Source organism: Humulus lupulus, chromosome 7 (assembly GCF_963169125.1).
Source record: "Humulus lupulus chromosome 7, drHumLupu1.1, whole genome shotgun sequence".
Classification (NCBI taxonomy): Eukaryota; Viridiplantae; Streptophyta; class Magnoliopsida; order Rosales; family Cannabaceae; genus Humulus; species Humulus lupulus.
Genome location: NC_084799.1, coordinates 1,697,734 through 1,713,678, shown reverse-complemented (window position 1 = coordinate 1,713,678; position 15,945 = coordinate 1,697,734). Strand labels below are relative to the sequence as shown.

The 15,945-nt window shown below is 36.3% G+C and overlaps 1 protein-coding gene across 7 annotated transcripts; it reads right to left on the bottom strand.

The window, feature by feature from the left end:
* Positions 1-9,304: 9,304 nt before the first annotated feature.
* On the bottom strand, positions 9,305-14,201 carry LOC133790229 (putative disease resistance protein At1g50180). Of its 7 annotated transcripts, none has more exons than XM_062227773.1 (7): positions 13,012-14,201; positions 11,126-12,826; positions 10,891-11,011; positions 10,429-10,564; positions 10,103-10,226; positions 9,721-9,907; positions 9,305-9,619 (listed from the first exon to the last, which is right to left on the bottom strand). In XM_062227773.1, the coding sequence occupies exons 1-2, from the start codon at positions 14,075-14,077 to the stop codon at positions 11,127-11,129; spliced, it is 2,766 nt and encodes a 921-aa protein (XP_062083757.1). In that variant the 5' UTR covers positions 14,078-14,201; the 3' UTR covers positions 9,305-9,619; positions 9,721-9,907; positions 10,103-10,226; positions 10,429-10,564; positions 10,891-11,011; position 11,126. The 7 variants fall into 7 exon arrangements, with proteins under 7 accessions (XP_062083757.1, XP_062083759.1, XP_062083756.1 ...); XM_062227775.1 differs by having other exon boundaries at positions 10,103-10,195; XM_062227772.1 differs by having other exon boundaries at positions 10,344-10,540.
* Positions 14,202-15,945: the final 1,744 nt, after the last annotated feature.

Below are 15,945 nucleotides of genomic sequence, written 5' to 3'. Positions count from 1 at the left end.
CACTATGGCTTTATAAAGAGGCTAGATTCATAGGCAAATTGATGTGCATAATGCATTTCTAAATGGTGATCTTAAAGAACATGTTTATATGATTCAACCTCCAAGCTTCATAGACTCTACAAATCCCTCTTATGTATGCAAGCTTAACAAGACGCTCTATGGTCTCAAGCAAGCCCCACGGGCTTGGTTCTCCAAGCTAAGTAGAATTCTTATTACATGGGGGCTCATTTGTTCTAAAGTCGACAATTCCCTTTTTGTTATGCATAAAGGTGATCTAGTTATTTTAGTCTCGTTTATGTTGATGATCTGGTTGTTATAGGCAATAACAGAGGAACCATTGAAGCTTTTATCATGACCCTCCATAATATGTTTACTCTGCGTGACCTTGGGTAGCTTCATTACTGCCTTAGCATTGAGGTCACTTACTCTTATGGTCACATTCATCTTTGTTAGCATAAATATATACAAGATATCCTCTCAATGACAAACTTGGTTGCTTTGAAGTTAGCTCCAACACCTGGTTCCGTTGCTAAGCCTCTTTCTCAGTTTGATGGCTATCCTCTTGATGACCCATATAATATAGGCGTGCGTTGGGTCGCTTCCATATGTCACAATGACCATACCCAATATTGCTTTTGTCGTCAACAAGGCGTGTCAATTTATGCATGCTCACCACTGCACATTGGCTTGCTGTCAAAAGAATTCTTCGCTACTTGAAAGGTACTTCAACTCATAGCATCACTCTCATTGCTTCTGTCACTCTTCCTTTGTCTGCCTTCATTGATGCGGATTGGGCATCTAGCCCAGATGATAGAAGAATCACTGGAGGTTATTGTGCTTACCTTGGTGATAGCTTGGTGTCTTGGTCATCGGCAAGGCAGCGCGTGGTTTCTCGCAGTAGTACAAAATCAGAGTATAGATCTCTTGCCAATATAACTACTGAGCTCTCTTGGTATAAACAACTCTTTTTTGAGTTAAAGTTGGCTCTTCCTTCTACTCCAATCATTTGGTGTGACAATATATCAGCCACTCAACAACCAATCCCATATTTCATGCTTGTAGCAAGAATATCGAAATAGACTTTCATTTCATAAGGGATATGGTTAATCGCAAAGTGCTTTCAATGCAGTATGGCTCATCTGAAGAACAAGTTGCTGACATTCAAGCATCTTCTAGCCACTCGGTCTCCATTTTGTGTCGCATATTCACTGTTCTTCCTAGACCTGTCAATTTGAGGAGGGATGTTAGAATAATTGATTAGTTAGTTGCTTGGGTGGTTATTTTCTTAACTACTTTTAGTTCGTTTTGTTATTCATTTCAGTTGTATTATGTTACTTCTTCTTGTATCTGATTCTTCTATAAATAAAGCTCTTTGGTCCTCAGTTGTAATGTCCCAAATTCCATAATGTGGTTTAAGCCTAGATTAGGGGACCAGGATTGTCATATTATGCAATTATGTGATTAAATGCGTGATTATGTGGAATATAAGATGATAATTGCATGCATGTGGGTCCAATCTTCATTAGAAGGGTATTTTCATAATTTTGATATGTTAATAGCATATTTGTATATTTATATGCATGTTGGTGACTTATGGATGAGACCACATTATAATGTGGATATGTTCGAGCTATTCGACATGAGACGATCCTAGAATGCAAGTTAGCGGTTTGATCATAATGGGATTAATTTCCAGGCTCGGGGTAAGTCTGGGGGTAATTTGATGCTTAGTATATTACCGAGAATGAACGAGTAATGGGTTATGATTTAATTATTATTTGAGAATATTGGGAATAACGGGAATTGGAGGACATTAATTATAATTAGCGGGATAAGTGGAAAATGACTGTTTTGCTCTTGGGTGGCTGTATAGGAATTAAATGGGCTTAGGGGTATTTTGGTCTTTTGACCATGAGATATGCTTAAGTTAGAAAACTGTAGAAGGAAGTAGGCTGAAAAATAGAGCTTCTTTCTGCTTCTCTCTCTCTCTCGGTTGTGATTTTTGAAGCTTAGCTTGAGGATTCATCTTGGGGAATTAGGGCTTGTAAGCTTAGGATTGTGTTACAGTCATTGAAGGGGGTTTAATTCAAGTATGAGGTAAGAATTTCAGTTCAATTTTATGGTTTTTCTCTGTTTTTGAGGTTATGTTTAAGCTTTGAATCTTGATTGTAGAATTGGTTATTTGGCGTGGTTTTAAGTGTTATAAAGCTTAGGTTTTGTTGGTTGAAGGATGGATATGTTGTGGTAATGTTAGCTGTGACTTTGGGATTTATTTGGTGAAGGTTTGATTGAGGTTTGAATTGAGATATGGGTAGGGGAGCTGGGTTTGCTGGGTCAAGTCGCGACCGAGTTCATGCAAGTCGCGACCTGGACCCAGGCCAGAGCCTCCCCTGGGCTCTGTTAAGCAGGTGCACTGCGATCCACTAGGCCAAGTCGCGGCCCGCCCTTGGTACCCCAGAAAAATGCTATCTGTCTTGGGGGTGCGTTGCGACCCACTAGGTCAAGTCGCGACCCGCCCCTTCCTTTTGTGCCAAGAGGGGTTTTTTTAAGGGTTTAGGCTCGGGGTTTCATTTCCTAAGGCTCGAGATCGAATCTACTAACTCTTTTAGTAGGATTCGATGTCCAGGGAGCGAGGTTTTAGACAATGAACCTTTTATTGATTTATTTTATTAATGAAATTCCATATTTGGTTATGACTAGGTGACCGCTAAGGGACTTAAGGATTGATCGTTCTCAAAAGTCGTTCTTTTATTATTTCACGCTCTAACCAGAGGTAAGAAAATTGCATCCAGTATGTGACATGCATGGTTATTGATGAAGCATGTTGAGTGCTCTATATATTTACATTGATTGCATAGTAAATGCATAGCAGCTTTACTTATCTATGTATGGAAATGACTTATTAGTCAGGGAACAACAATGTTGTTTAGTATTGATCGTGAAGCTGTGACTTATCTGTCAAGTTCAGCGGTGATACTGGGCACTAGTCGTATGGTATTGGCTTAAGTGTCGAGAACGACATTAATGTGTTTAATATAGACAAAAATGATTAGATCTAATCAACATGAGCATGAAATGCTCGACCGACCCCAAGTTCGATGAAAACTAAAAGTGTTTGTTTAGTCTAAAGGCTAGTTACTTAGAACCAGAGGTGACTGAAACATCACATGGCTAGAAGGGCGCGGGACCCCAGAGATAGACTTATCAGTCATCTATACAGAGATAGACTTATCAGTCATCTATTCAGAGAGTGACTTATTAGTTATATATCCAGAGTGTGACTCATTAGTCACCTATCTCATTAGGCCTGCAATCCCCAGAATGATTACCAGAATCATTTATTGATAGTACATACATTCAATAATAAGTTTTCTTGTTGAGCATTGGCTCACGGGTGCTATATGGTGCAAGTAAAGGGAAAGAAAAGCTCACCCAACCTTGAGAGGAGAGCATAGGTGGCGATGTGTACATATGCGGCCGCTTGACCACCACGACCAAGGTGTTTCTCAGAGGAACTAGAGGTTAACCCTATTTTCCCCGCTTAGGTCGGCGGGTTGTAATTTTTATACTGTAATGACCATTTTGGATAGTAAATAACTTTGTAAACACTTTTATGGGCCCATGTACAGTTTAATATTCTAAATAAAATGTATCCATTCCTTTTGATCAAGATTTTTTACCTTAGCCTATTAATGATACCTAGATGTACATTTATAATCAAATGACTCGTTTAGCGAGTTAAGCACTGTTTAAAGTTCACAGTGACGGTCTTGGAGTAACCGGGGCGTTACATCAGTGATCAAGACCTTTTCATTCATTACTTTCTAGCTACATTTACATTGTATATGTCATTTTTTGAGCATGAATAAGAGACTACCTTTTCCTTTTTCTTTTGGACAAAATATTTTTTTCTCCTCGAACTTAAGCACTTGTAAACTTTTGTCCCTCGATTTTTTTTTCTTGGCAAAAATACCCTTTGAATTATAACATTTGTATACAATTTCCCATTCCGTCCAAAATATTAACAGTTTTAATGTGGCAGTTAAAAAATATTTAAAAAAATATTTTTTATTAATTAATTGATTTTAAGTTAAAAAAGTAACTAAAAATCATTTTAAAAACAAACAATTAATAAAAAATAATTTTTTAAATTTATTAAATTATATAAAATCTAATAAATAAAAAAATCAATAAACATAAATAATTTTTAATCCAATTATAAATTTATAAAAACTAAACTCAATAATTCTAAACTAAATTATACTTTGAACCAAATTAGAATCTTTTATTTTTTGCTTGATTGTTTTCTAAATGTGTTTAATTATCTACATTTGAAATATAGATTTTGTAACGCCCTGGCTATCCCAGAACAGTTACGGTGAACGGTGGACCAGAAATTTGACTCGTTGCCTGAGTCCTTTGGTAAAAAACGTGCTCTACGTGTGATTAACAGGCTAAGGTATAAAACCAATAAAAAGGAAATGGAGATTTTATTACAAACTGCTCTGCAGAGCTAAACAAAGCATTTACAAGTGGTTCTCAGTACAAAATGGTCACTATAGTTGTAAAGTTACAGTCCCGCCGACCTAAGCGACAAAAATAGGGTAAACCCCCTAGTTCCTCTGAGAACGCCTTGGCCGTGGTGGTCAAGCGGCCGCATATGTACACATCACCACTTCAGCTCTCCACTCAAGGCTAGGTGAGCTTTTCTTTCCCTTTACCTGCACCACATAGCACCCATGAGCCAAAGCCCAGCAAGAAAACACAATACTTTTCATAAACATTACCAAATGATTATCATTATAATCACACTAAGCATAAAGCTTTCAAACAAATGAATAACACATGATTTTAGCGGGAGAGTGGCTGTTAGGTAAGCCACTAGCCTCCAAGCTCTCTTTTCTAGCGAGAGAGTGGCTGCTAGGTAAGCCACCAGCCTCCAAGCTCTGTTTTGTAGCGGAGGAGTGGATGATGGGTAAGCCACTAGCCTTCAAGCTCTCTTTTCTAGCGGGAGAGTGGCTGCTAGGTAAGCCACCAACCTCCAAGCTCTGTTTGTTCATCGACCCTCAGGGTCGGTCAGGCATTAATGCTGCTTGAGTCATTCAATGCTAGTGGTCAAGTGGTCGATTAGATCTAATCTCTGTTGGCTTGCGTGATTCACGCTAAGGCCGTTCTGACAAGTAAGTCAGCGCTTCCTGACCTGTGTCCAGCAACACTGCCGAGCCTGAAAAATAAGTCACAGCCTCACAGCTGATACTAACACTTTTGCCGATTCTGTATTCAATCCATGTCCATATTTATAAAATCAACATGCCTCACAAATATCCATGTATGTCACACTTTGGGTGCAGTTTTCTTACCTTTGATTCGAGCTAGAATGAGCAAAAGAACAACCTCTGAGAACGGTTTAGCTTTTAGTCCTTTAGCGGTTACCTAATCACAACACATTTGGGATACCATTAATAATCAAGATAATCAAGGGTCTCAAACCACTATCTAACCTCCAAGAGATCAATCCAAACTAATCCAAGTAGCAAGGACACTCCCGAGGCCCAAAACTAGGTTTCCGGGGTCAAAACGAGCAAACGGGGTGAAAACAGGGCAAGGGCTGCGGCCCTAGCACCTTGGGCCGCGGCCCCCAGGGTTCCCAGAGGCTAGGGCCGCGGCGCTCAGCAGGCACAAGGCCTCCACCTGCTTCTTCAAAGAAGGGCCGCGGCGCCTCAAGAACAGGGTCGCGGCACTCCACCCTGGGCCATTCCCAACCGCGTTTCTAACACTCCAAAGCCTCCAAAATCATCCCTAAACATTCCCCAATCATCAAAACAAAGTTCCCAAGCTTCCCCATGCATCAAAACCCTCAAAACCCAAGACTCGAACGAACCGAAAACTCAACAATTCACAAATTCAATTCAAAACTTAGAAACTCGGAAAAAAACTCAAAACTTAAACTTCGATTACCTTCAATTGGGTTGTTTTCCGTCGAATCCTTCGGTTAAGAAGCTTCTAATCTTCCCTAGGATCGCTATGCCTCGATCCTCACTCGATTCCGACTCCTAGAACTCAAGATTTCGTCAAAAAGGCTTAAACGGTAAAACAGACTTTGAAAAGGGAGAACGGAAGGTTTTCTTATCGTATATTCTATCTGATAAGCTACTTCAACCTTAAGTAACCTCAAATAAAACCTAATGCTCGGGGTCCCGAAAACACCCCCGGGGACATTATAGTCAAAACCTCCAGAATTTCACCCTGATCTCAAATATTCCCAATTTATCATCAAATGAACATTTCTATTACCCCAAAATTGACCCCATTATGGTAAAACCGCTAATCCACTAAAAATAACCGTCTCATGTTGCTTAGCTCGAATAAATCTCCATAATAATAGAATCTCATTCACAAATCATATCATGCACCCAAATACACAAATTACCCTCAACGGGCCAAATTATCATCATACCCCTGTAATTGTAAATATGAACTCATATGCATGCATTTCACATCATATTATAATATAATCAATATATACATGCATTTAATCAATTAACAACATATCTAAGCGAGTATGGCCCTCCCGGCCTACTATTCATGCCGTTAAACTCATCGGAGAATTCGGGGCATTACAGATTTAGTTGAGTTTTTAATTTAAATTTTAAAGATTTTAATTTAGTTTAGAAATATTGATTTTAGTTTTTTTAAAATTATATTTAGAATAAAAAATTTACATTGATTTTTTATTTATTAGATTTTATATAATTTAATAAATTTAAAAATTATTTTTTCTTAATTTTTTATTTGAGAGCCTTAAAAACTGGGGTTTTTTAGGACTCACACTAAAAGAATATTTTTAGGGCTCGCAATTGATAGCCAAAGCTCCCGCCAGAGCTTCCACATTAATGGCAGCGCCACCACCCCACGGTGGTGGTTCGGGAAAATGATGTCTGGGCATCGAAGCCTAAGTCTCGGGGAGCGTCGTGGTAGTGGTGGTTCTTCTTGGAAAGGCCTAGAATGGTCGGATTTGAACTATGATTTCTCGGACCTCCATGGATTCCGACGAATGTTGACTTCCAATTCCGATGAACGTTGAGTTCAATCCTTTAGTGGGTTTTGATGCCCAAAGCACAAGGAATGCACTGGTGGTGGTCATTTGGGTCGGGGTGGCTCGCGGCAGTCGGAAAATACTCGGAAGAGTTTGGGAAAAATAGCACCACCGCGACTTCGAACGACTCTAGGCGGCAGAGGGCGGTGTGTGAGGGGCTGGGCTTACGGGGGTCGAAGGTCGGCGACCTTCTGCGTCCAATGCGCTGGCGGGTGTCGATGGGGGACGGCGACAAGGCAGCGGTCGGGGCCTCGTACTGACGGAGGCGGGAGAGAGTTGTAGAGGGAAAGAGGTGGCTGATTTTTTTCTTCTTCCTTTGTGTGTGCTGAAGAGAAATGATGCCCTAATGTAGCCCAATTCAAAAATGATAGAAATGTTTGTCATTTTTTCCTTAAATGTTTTTAGGACACGCTTTGGGAGCCCTTAATACTCTTTCAGGACACCCAAAGTGAGCTCTTAAAAGTCACCTCTCATATTACACTTAAATTTTATATTCAAGTTTTTTAGGACCCACATATGTTTTTAAGACACTTATTGCGAGTCCAAAAATGTGTTTTTGAGAACTCTCAACGAGTATCCTAAAAAGTCAAGAAACTTTTGTTAAAAAAAAAATTCAAACTTTTAGGACAAACATCAATTTTTAGGCCTTGCTCCGCGAGCCCTAAAAGAATTTTTGTAAGGACTCGCAACGCGAGTCCTAAAAAGTCCATCTAGGTGAGTGCCCTAAAAAAAAGGTCATAAAATGGTGTTTTTGTAGTAGTGATTTTTATTTATTGTTTCTAATTTAAAATCAATTAATTAATTTTAACTACCACGTCAGCAAACCGTTATAATTTTGGACGGAATGAGCAAAAATCTACAAGTGCTATAGTTCGGGGGTAATTTTACCAACGAAAAATATTTGGGGAGTAAAAGTCTACAGTGCTATAGTTTGAGGAAAAAAACTTTTTGTCCTTCTCTCTTTATTTATTGATTTATTATTTTAATGGGTCGTTTTTTTTAGAAAAAATGACCATTTTTTGTGAAACGACCTGTTTATCAAAATGACAATTTATTTTTAGAAAAACGCCAATAATAATGAAAATCGACAACTTCCAAAAAACGACAATGTTCTTAATCAAGAAACGACAACATTATTGACACACTGCAATTGTCTAAAAAAACGACAATATTACTTTAAAAAAACAATTTTCAAGAGGAATGATAATAATCTTGAAAAAAGACAACTTCCTTAAAAACGACATTTTTCATTAAAAAAACGATAACATTCTTGACAAACGACAATTTTCTTTGAAAATAATTTTATTTTATTTTATTTTTAAAATAAGAGGCACATTACTTGGAAAACTGCATTTGTTAGGAAAATGAAGTTTTTGTTAATAAATTACAATATTTACCCCAAAAATATGATAATGGGAATATGGTGAATATAGAGTATATGATGATGATATAACAATGGGAGCTGACGAAAAATATAATACGAGATATTAACTCCACAAATTAGTATATAAAACAATAGAAACGAAATTAAGAACTATAACACAATCTCGTAATCACACTATTAATAACTCTAGAACACTGTTAATCCTCCTGTTAAAGACACTCACTTATGTTAGATGTTAGGAGAGAAAATTAACAATGCCATATAAAGAGTTTGTATTTTGTAATTCTTGAGAGAACTAACTACACTACACTCCCAACTTACTACTCCAAGAATGGCACATTAATACACTCAAAGTTGTCAACTCCACAAACTAGTACCATTATTCATAAGAGTATAATACTTAGACTGATATATAGAATGAAGTTATAGACATATTAGATTTCATCATAAAAGAGCATGAGAATATGAGATGATCACCATTTTCATCATATAGTACTTTTGTTAGTATTAGTTACTGCATTCACAATTACTAATGACACAAATAGTTTTACTATAAAAAAAATTCAAGGAACATGATTTGAAGTAAAATAAATAATGCAATAAAAAAAAAGGTGGAGGAGGCTGAAATAAAGTTCCAGAAATAAGTATGGTATTCTTTTGAGATTTGCCTCAGTATGAACAATTTCCAGAAAGCCCCAATTTGGGCTTAACCATATTAAACAGGTTGTATTGTTTATTTATGTCCATTTCTATAATTTTTTCTGTTCTTGATGATATGTTTGTGGTTTCATAACAATGATCAACAACCCACACTAGAGAGGACAAGTATGAATCTGCATATATATTATATTGGACATGAAATTGATGGCAATGGAATCTTGTTCTCTTACACCAAAAACTACTAAAGGATAAATTAAAGGATGTAATATTACAAACATAAATCACTGGTGATGATGAGAATGCCATATTAACCATGGAACGTGAGATATATTAACTGCACCAACTAATCAGATAAAAGAATTAAGTACTATAAATCATCTACTCTATAATTTGGCCTGTTTCTCTGTTTCTTCTAAGTAATCTTTCATGTGTCAATGGAGATCCAACCAACTTCACTACTCCACTACTCTCCACATTACCTGATTTGCATAACCAAAACCAAAAAAAACCAGCATTGAAACTACTTTGTTGGCTAGCAAAAACTCATTTTTAATAAAAGACCAAAGCTAAATATATGTACCTCTCATCTTTCAGATATTAGATGATCAAGTCCTTTCCATAGTTCATAAGGTTCAGTCCCTGGTAGATAAGCATGCAATACATGTTTCTGTGGTGGCACAAGACCAGGACTACATTTTGATAGCATCAACTCCTTTTTCCCAGTCATTTTCGACTATATGATGAATTCGAAAGTCCTTGTTTATGCCCTGATTCATAGTTCATTATGTTAAAAACAACACCAAACAATGTCATATAGTGATAAGCCATCATTTGTATCACATTTTAGCTCTGCATCAAAGCCCAGATGGAGATGCATGAATAACACGCACCACACATTCTCCCACATAAATGCATTGCTAACAACAGCCATTTTAGACCAAATAAACTGTGATATTACTTACTAGAGAAAGTTGTCCACCAAACTTTTTGCAATCGTCGTACAAGAGCTTCGACAGTAGCCACACTTCCATGAAGAGGTCACTCCAGACAGCAACCTGGCTCGTACCATTCCGCAGACATGTAAATCTAAGGCACAGAGGAGCAGAAACAATGTAATATTGTTCATCTCTCATGAATAGCAACAGTTCATGTATATATTTAAACAAGATAGTAGAAAAGTGTGCTACATATGATTCAACATACTATGATATATAGAGCTCATAGAACACACATAACTAAAATTTAAAATAGTTACTGTCTCTGCTGAAAGATTGCCAATATATTTCACCTCCAACAAGGAAGAAATCCAGCAAGTCCACCCAGTTTTTTTTACAGGAATCTTACAGTCCTAATGAGTCAACAATTTTCGACAGTGTATAGAGGAGGCAATGCCATAGCAGCTGCAGACAGTGGAAGAAGTTCATCTTCAACATGAGAACAATAACAAATCATCAAGTAAGACTTTATGTACATTTAATTTAAACATCTGACTGTATAAGCATTATGCAAGGTGGGTGGAGTTGAGAATATAAAGCTCGAAATGGCTGTCTATATGCCTATGTCAATGTGATTGTGCTGTGAGGTTCCAAATTTTAGTCATTCATTATTTGTAATTATGCCACCATTATTGTACTTCATGACAAAAATTAAGCATACTTTAAGAATAACAAATTATGTTGAAAGTAATATATATATATAATGAGGATGTAACGCAATATATATTGAGAAGAGAAGAGAATTGAGTAATTACTTGTGCACCAGTGGAGTGAAATCAAAGGAAAGAGCAGCACCCATACCCATTCCCCTGATAACTGATGGCTCTCCGGAACTATTCCAAACAAACAGCTCATCGTCTTCTCGCTCCAGCTCATCTGCATTAATGGTAATACCGTTGATAAAATGGGAAGGGATTAGGGTAATAAACATATATACAAAATGGTATGGAATGGAATCACTTGTTAAACAAATTAGATATATGTACTTACATCAATGGTAACATTGGAGAAATATACGGGATGGGATGTGGTGGACTTTGTAGAAATCCTCTCCTCCTTCCTCCACCCTTTCTTTGAATTCCCTAGGCATAAACTCAATCTTCATTTCCTTAAGCGTAGTAATGTATCTTAATCCATCAGGAACTCTCCTCAATCTTCTGCAGTCAGTAATCTCCAAAGAGCGAAGACTAGACAAGGCCCCTTCCTCCACCTTCCACTCTTCTAAATCGTCTAGAACATTCATGGAAAGAGATTCCAGTTCAGGGAAACCTCCTTTTGAGCACACCATCTCATTCCCCTCATAGCTACACACTAAGGAAAGGACTCTTAAACTCGATAGCTTTTCTAGGGTTGGCATTGGATCATCCTTAAGATGAGTATATTCCAACTGTAACTTGACAATGTTTGGGGAGAATTGGTTGTATTCTGGTAATTTTACCATTCTCCCCCTCACTTTAAGCTTATATATTTGAGGATAGCTTAATATCATAGGAACAATATCTACTCTCACCCCTTCTTCACGACAATATATTTGTAAATGCCTAAGACGGACGAAGGTGACAGTTGTGGGATCTTGGAAAATTCTCTCCAAATTTCTATCCACTCTAATCGCTAATTTCTTCAGATTCGTCAATTGCAAAAAATCATTCCTATCAAGGTACTTCATTTGAACATCTGTCAATGTTTGCAAATTTTTAAGATTAGGTAACCTCAACCATTTACTAAAGGCAGGGATACCATGAACATTGGGTAATGATAAGTGCCTCAATTGTTCCAACTTCCACATTACATTTGGTACTTTGATTTTGTATGAGTTTACCCGTAAAGTCTGTAGACATCTCAAATTGCCAATGGAGGATGGGATATTTTCCACATAGGTAGTGCTGCCACTAATGCTAAACAACCTTAGGTGAATAAGCTTTCCAATTTCTTTAGGCAACCTCAAGTAACCCTCAGAACTTAGCTTTAAAACTCTAAGCATGAGAAAGCTATTAATAACAGGTCTCAATACATTGTTGGGCTTCACAAATTCTATGATAAGACACCGAAGAGCACCATTTATATTATCAACAAAAGGAAGAAAATCATCAACACTATCAAAATAAATGGCAACTCTTCTTATGTCTCTAGATACAGATTTTAGTGGCTCCTCCCCTCTATTCCTTAAATCATTAAATTGTAGAAAGTTTTCATCTTGAGCTTTAGACAAGCACACATCTCGCATGAGATCATGAATACGAAATGATTTCATTTTTCTTGTTGAACCCCACTTTTCTACCTGAATCATGCTTCTTTCCACCAACTCACCTAAGCAATCATATGCCACATCCTCGATGGAATCAGTTGAAGCTCCTCTTGAAGGTATAAAACCTTCTGCTACGAGCATAAGACATAATTCTTTTACTTGTATGGTGGCATCCTCAGGATAATGAGCCAGATAAAGAAAACAAGGCTTCAAGTAAAATGGCAATTCATCATAACTCAAACCTAACACTGATGAAACACCAGAGTATTTTGAGTCATCATGTTCTCTACCTTTAGTTATGTATCTCATTACATTTCTTTTAATCTCCTCCCACTCATTAACTGTGTGTTTTGTAGATAGAAGCCCACTGAGTACGATGATGGCCAATAGTAGACCAGAACAATGTTTGAGCATCTCTCGCCCTAGTACGCCCATTCTTTCATTATCTTTTGAGTTTGATTACATACACCAAAAATGCACAAAAGCAATTAAACTGACATTACATTTGGAACATGTATAAATTCGATATATTACTAATTTTTTTAAAGTATAATGATAAAACGGGATAGTAAGATTAAAGAATACTCTTAATTGAAAAAACATATAATAAAGTGAGAGTGGAATATATTACTTGTTGGATCCTTTCCAAAACATGAAATTTTTTTCTGAAACAGTTCCCAGCTCTCATTCTCGTTTAGACACTGAGGTTCATGGATGAAAGCATTCTGATCAACATGAAGAGCTACGTTCTTTATTCGAGTTGTGAGTAAAATCTTGCTATCGGTTTCGTCTTGAGGGAATGCAGCTTTCAGACCATCCCAGGTGGAAGCGGTCCAAATGTCATCGAGGAGTACCAAACATTTTCTTTGTTTTTGAAGGTTGTAAAGCTTTTTTGCTATCTCACCATTCCCCATTCTTTTAATCTCCTTCCTTTCTTCTTGTGTTGGAGTAGTCAAACCAAATAAAATTCCTTCCCATACTTCTCGCACTACACATTGTTGAGATATTGATGCCCAAGCAAAACAATCAAAGTGAGCTCTGACTTGGGGATGATGATAGACTTTTCTTGCAAGGGTAGTCTTCCCCAAACCACCCATCCCACATATAGAGATCACTCTATGGCTGCGAGGATTCTCTTTCCCAATCAAACGAGCTACCAATTCTTCGACATCTTTGTCGAATCCAACAACTACATTCTCCACAACATGAGAATAAGCTCTTCTCAAGTCTCTTTGCGGTTGGATGTTGTTTGATGAAGTTTCACCCATTTCCTTGACCCTTAATTCTCTTATGCCATATGTTTGTAGGGATGAAGTCAAAGTAGCAATGCTGGATGAGATCTTCTCAATCTCTGCTCCAATTTTATGGACATCAATTCCTTTCCTGAAGATGCAAACAGACCTTTTCAGCACACTAATGACACCTCTCCCGTTCCTCTTGGAAACCACTCTCAAGACATAAGTTTCAATAACATCATCCAAGTAATAAGAAGTATCTCTGACTTGGACAACCCAAAGACGCACTCTCTCATCGCCATCTCTTACATGAGCATCTGCATCTTTCAAGAAAGCTCGCATCCATAGCAGCTTGGTGTGTGCATCCTTGACTTGGACTCTGACTCCAGACAAGAACTTAGCTTCATTCAGTAGCAAGTCTCCAAGTCTTTCAATCACAGGGGAAACAACAGCCTCTGCCATCTCTTCTTCTTCTTCTTCTCTCTTTCTTGTTCCTGGGAAAATGAAGATACAAGTGTTTCTCTAACCAAATGAAAACTGACAACAACTCCTTGGTGCAAATGGCTTAAAATTTTTTAAGCATTTCATCTAAGTGGCTTAATTTTTTTTTTTTTTGAAGCAATTAATTTGTCATTTGTTTTTATTTTAAAATGATCGTGGTTGGTAAAAGTGGCTAATTAATAATTCCATTCCACATGGGATGATAAGGTTAAGGACAAACTGAGATATATTTTATTTGTATTTGAGCCATTTTTTTCCAACACTGATCTGTAAAGTATTTCCACCGAATGACTTTTGATTATTCTCAGTGTAATTTTCTTTCCTTGCTTTTTCAAAAGCATCTTTCTTTTGTTATAGTTTGTGTTTTAAATTGATTCACCGTGACTTGAGAAAGTTGATTTATGACTTATGAGTCAAGCCAAAGATTTACAAAACATTCCCATATATATATATAATATCTATAAGCTATATTATTTTTCAATTGAAAAAAGATATTTATAAACATCAATTATATATATATATATTATATAATAAAGGTACTTAATGCTTAATAAATTTTTTTAATATTCATTTTCTTAATCTATTATATACATAAAACACTTAATTCCAACTTAGAGAATCTAATTCTAACTCATCATAATTTATATATATATAATTATTATTTTTTTGAAGAGATTAATCCATCAAATTTTAAATTTTACAATAAAGAAATATCAGAGAAACAATAAGGTGTTAAACAAAAAAAATCATTACATAAAAATTATAGTTAGTGTAAAGAGAAATTTTTCTATAATGTTTAAGAAAATAGTGGTTTTACATGAAATACCTTGTTTAATTTGTAGAGATTTTCATAACAGTAATACAAATAGTAAGAAAAGGCAGGATTGAAGGCATTGATTCACTGATCTGGAGTGGGCAAAGGTTCTTTCGGGCTTTCTTTCATCATCCACTAAATTGAAAGGATTCACAACTTGCCCCTGAAATCCAACCTTGAAAATTTGTATAGATAAAGATAATGGTGGCTGTCTTGTTTTTTTTTTTTTTTTTTATATGAGAGCTTGAGAGATAGAGAGGGAAAACGTGAGAGATAAAGAGGAAAAAGACAATTGAAAAAAAAGATAGGAAAATTTATGATATGGACATTTTGGGAATCCAAGGAATACTAATATAAAAATGTGATGTTTTTTTAGCTTGGTATCATTTTGTTATACGGTCTCATTTAATGCATTAAAAGTCAAATTTCCCATAAAATAGAGAAAACGCCACTTTTCTTAAAAAACTTTATACCTTAGAAAAATGAAGATTTAAAAAAAAAAGGACAATAATTATTCGAATAAAAAAAACTCATCCATTATTGTATTATAGTTAATTGTTAATTTCTAAAGGTTTGTCATTTTTTTTCCCTTTAAACATTGAATCCTTAAGATTAACGCCAAGTATGGCTGCAACCAAAAATTAACAAAAGGATTAAAATGCAAGGCCCCCAATATATATCAAAGACATGCATGCCTATATTAAATCATACTATAGATTATTGGAATATGAAATATACAAATGCAAATTTCACATTATGGCATCAACGAGTTGAAAATTAAAGACATTATTGATCTGTTAACTAATTAAAGTACTGTACGATCCAATGTTGAGCTGACTGTATAACTCAATATAACCTTACTAGTACTACTTAAACTCATTTTTTGAAACTCAACTCAAGGGAGAGAGAAACAGTGCTGTGAGAGGCTGTATTATATATGTTCATCTATTCTTATTAGTAAACATTTCTAATGTATTGTAAGATCTAATACTACTATTACATATATAATCACAGG

What these genes read in the sequence shown, in the direction of transcription:
- LOC133790229 (XM_062227771.1), bottom strand. Translation starts at nt 14,077, where the DNA reads ATGGCAGAGGCTGTTGTTTCCCCTGTGATTGAAAGACTTGGAGACTTG. An exon ending in TTTTGGAAAGGATCCAACAA is followed by an intron (nt 12,827 to 13,011) that starts GTAATATATTCC and finishes CAAACTCAAAAG; the next exon opens with ATAATGAAAGAATGGGCGTA.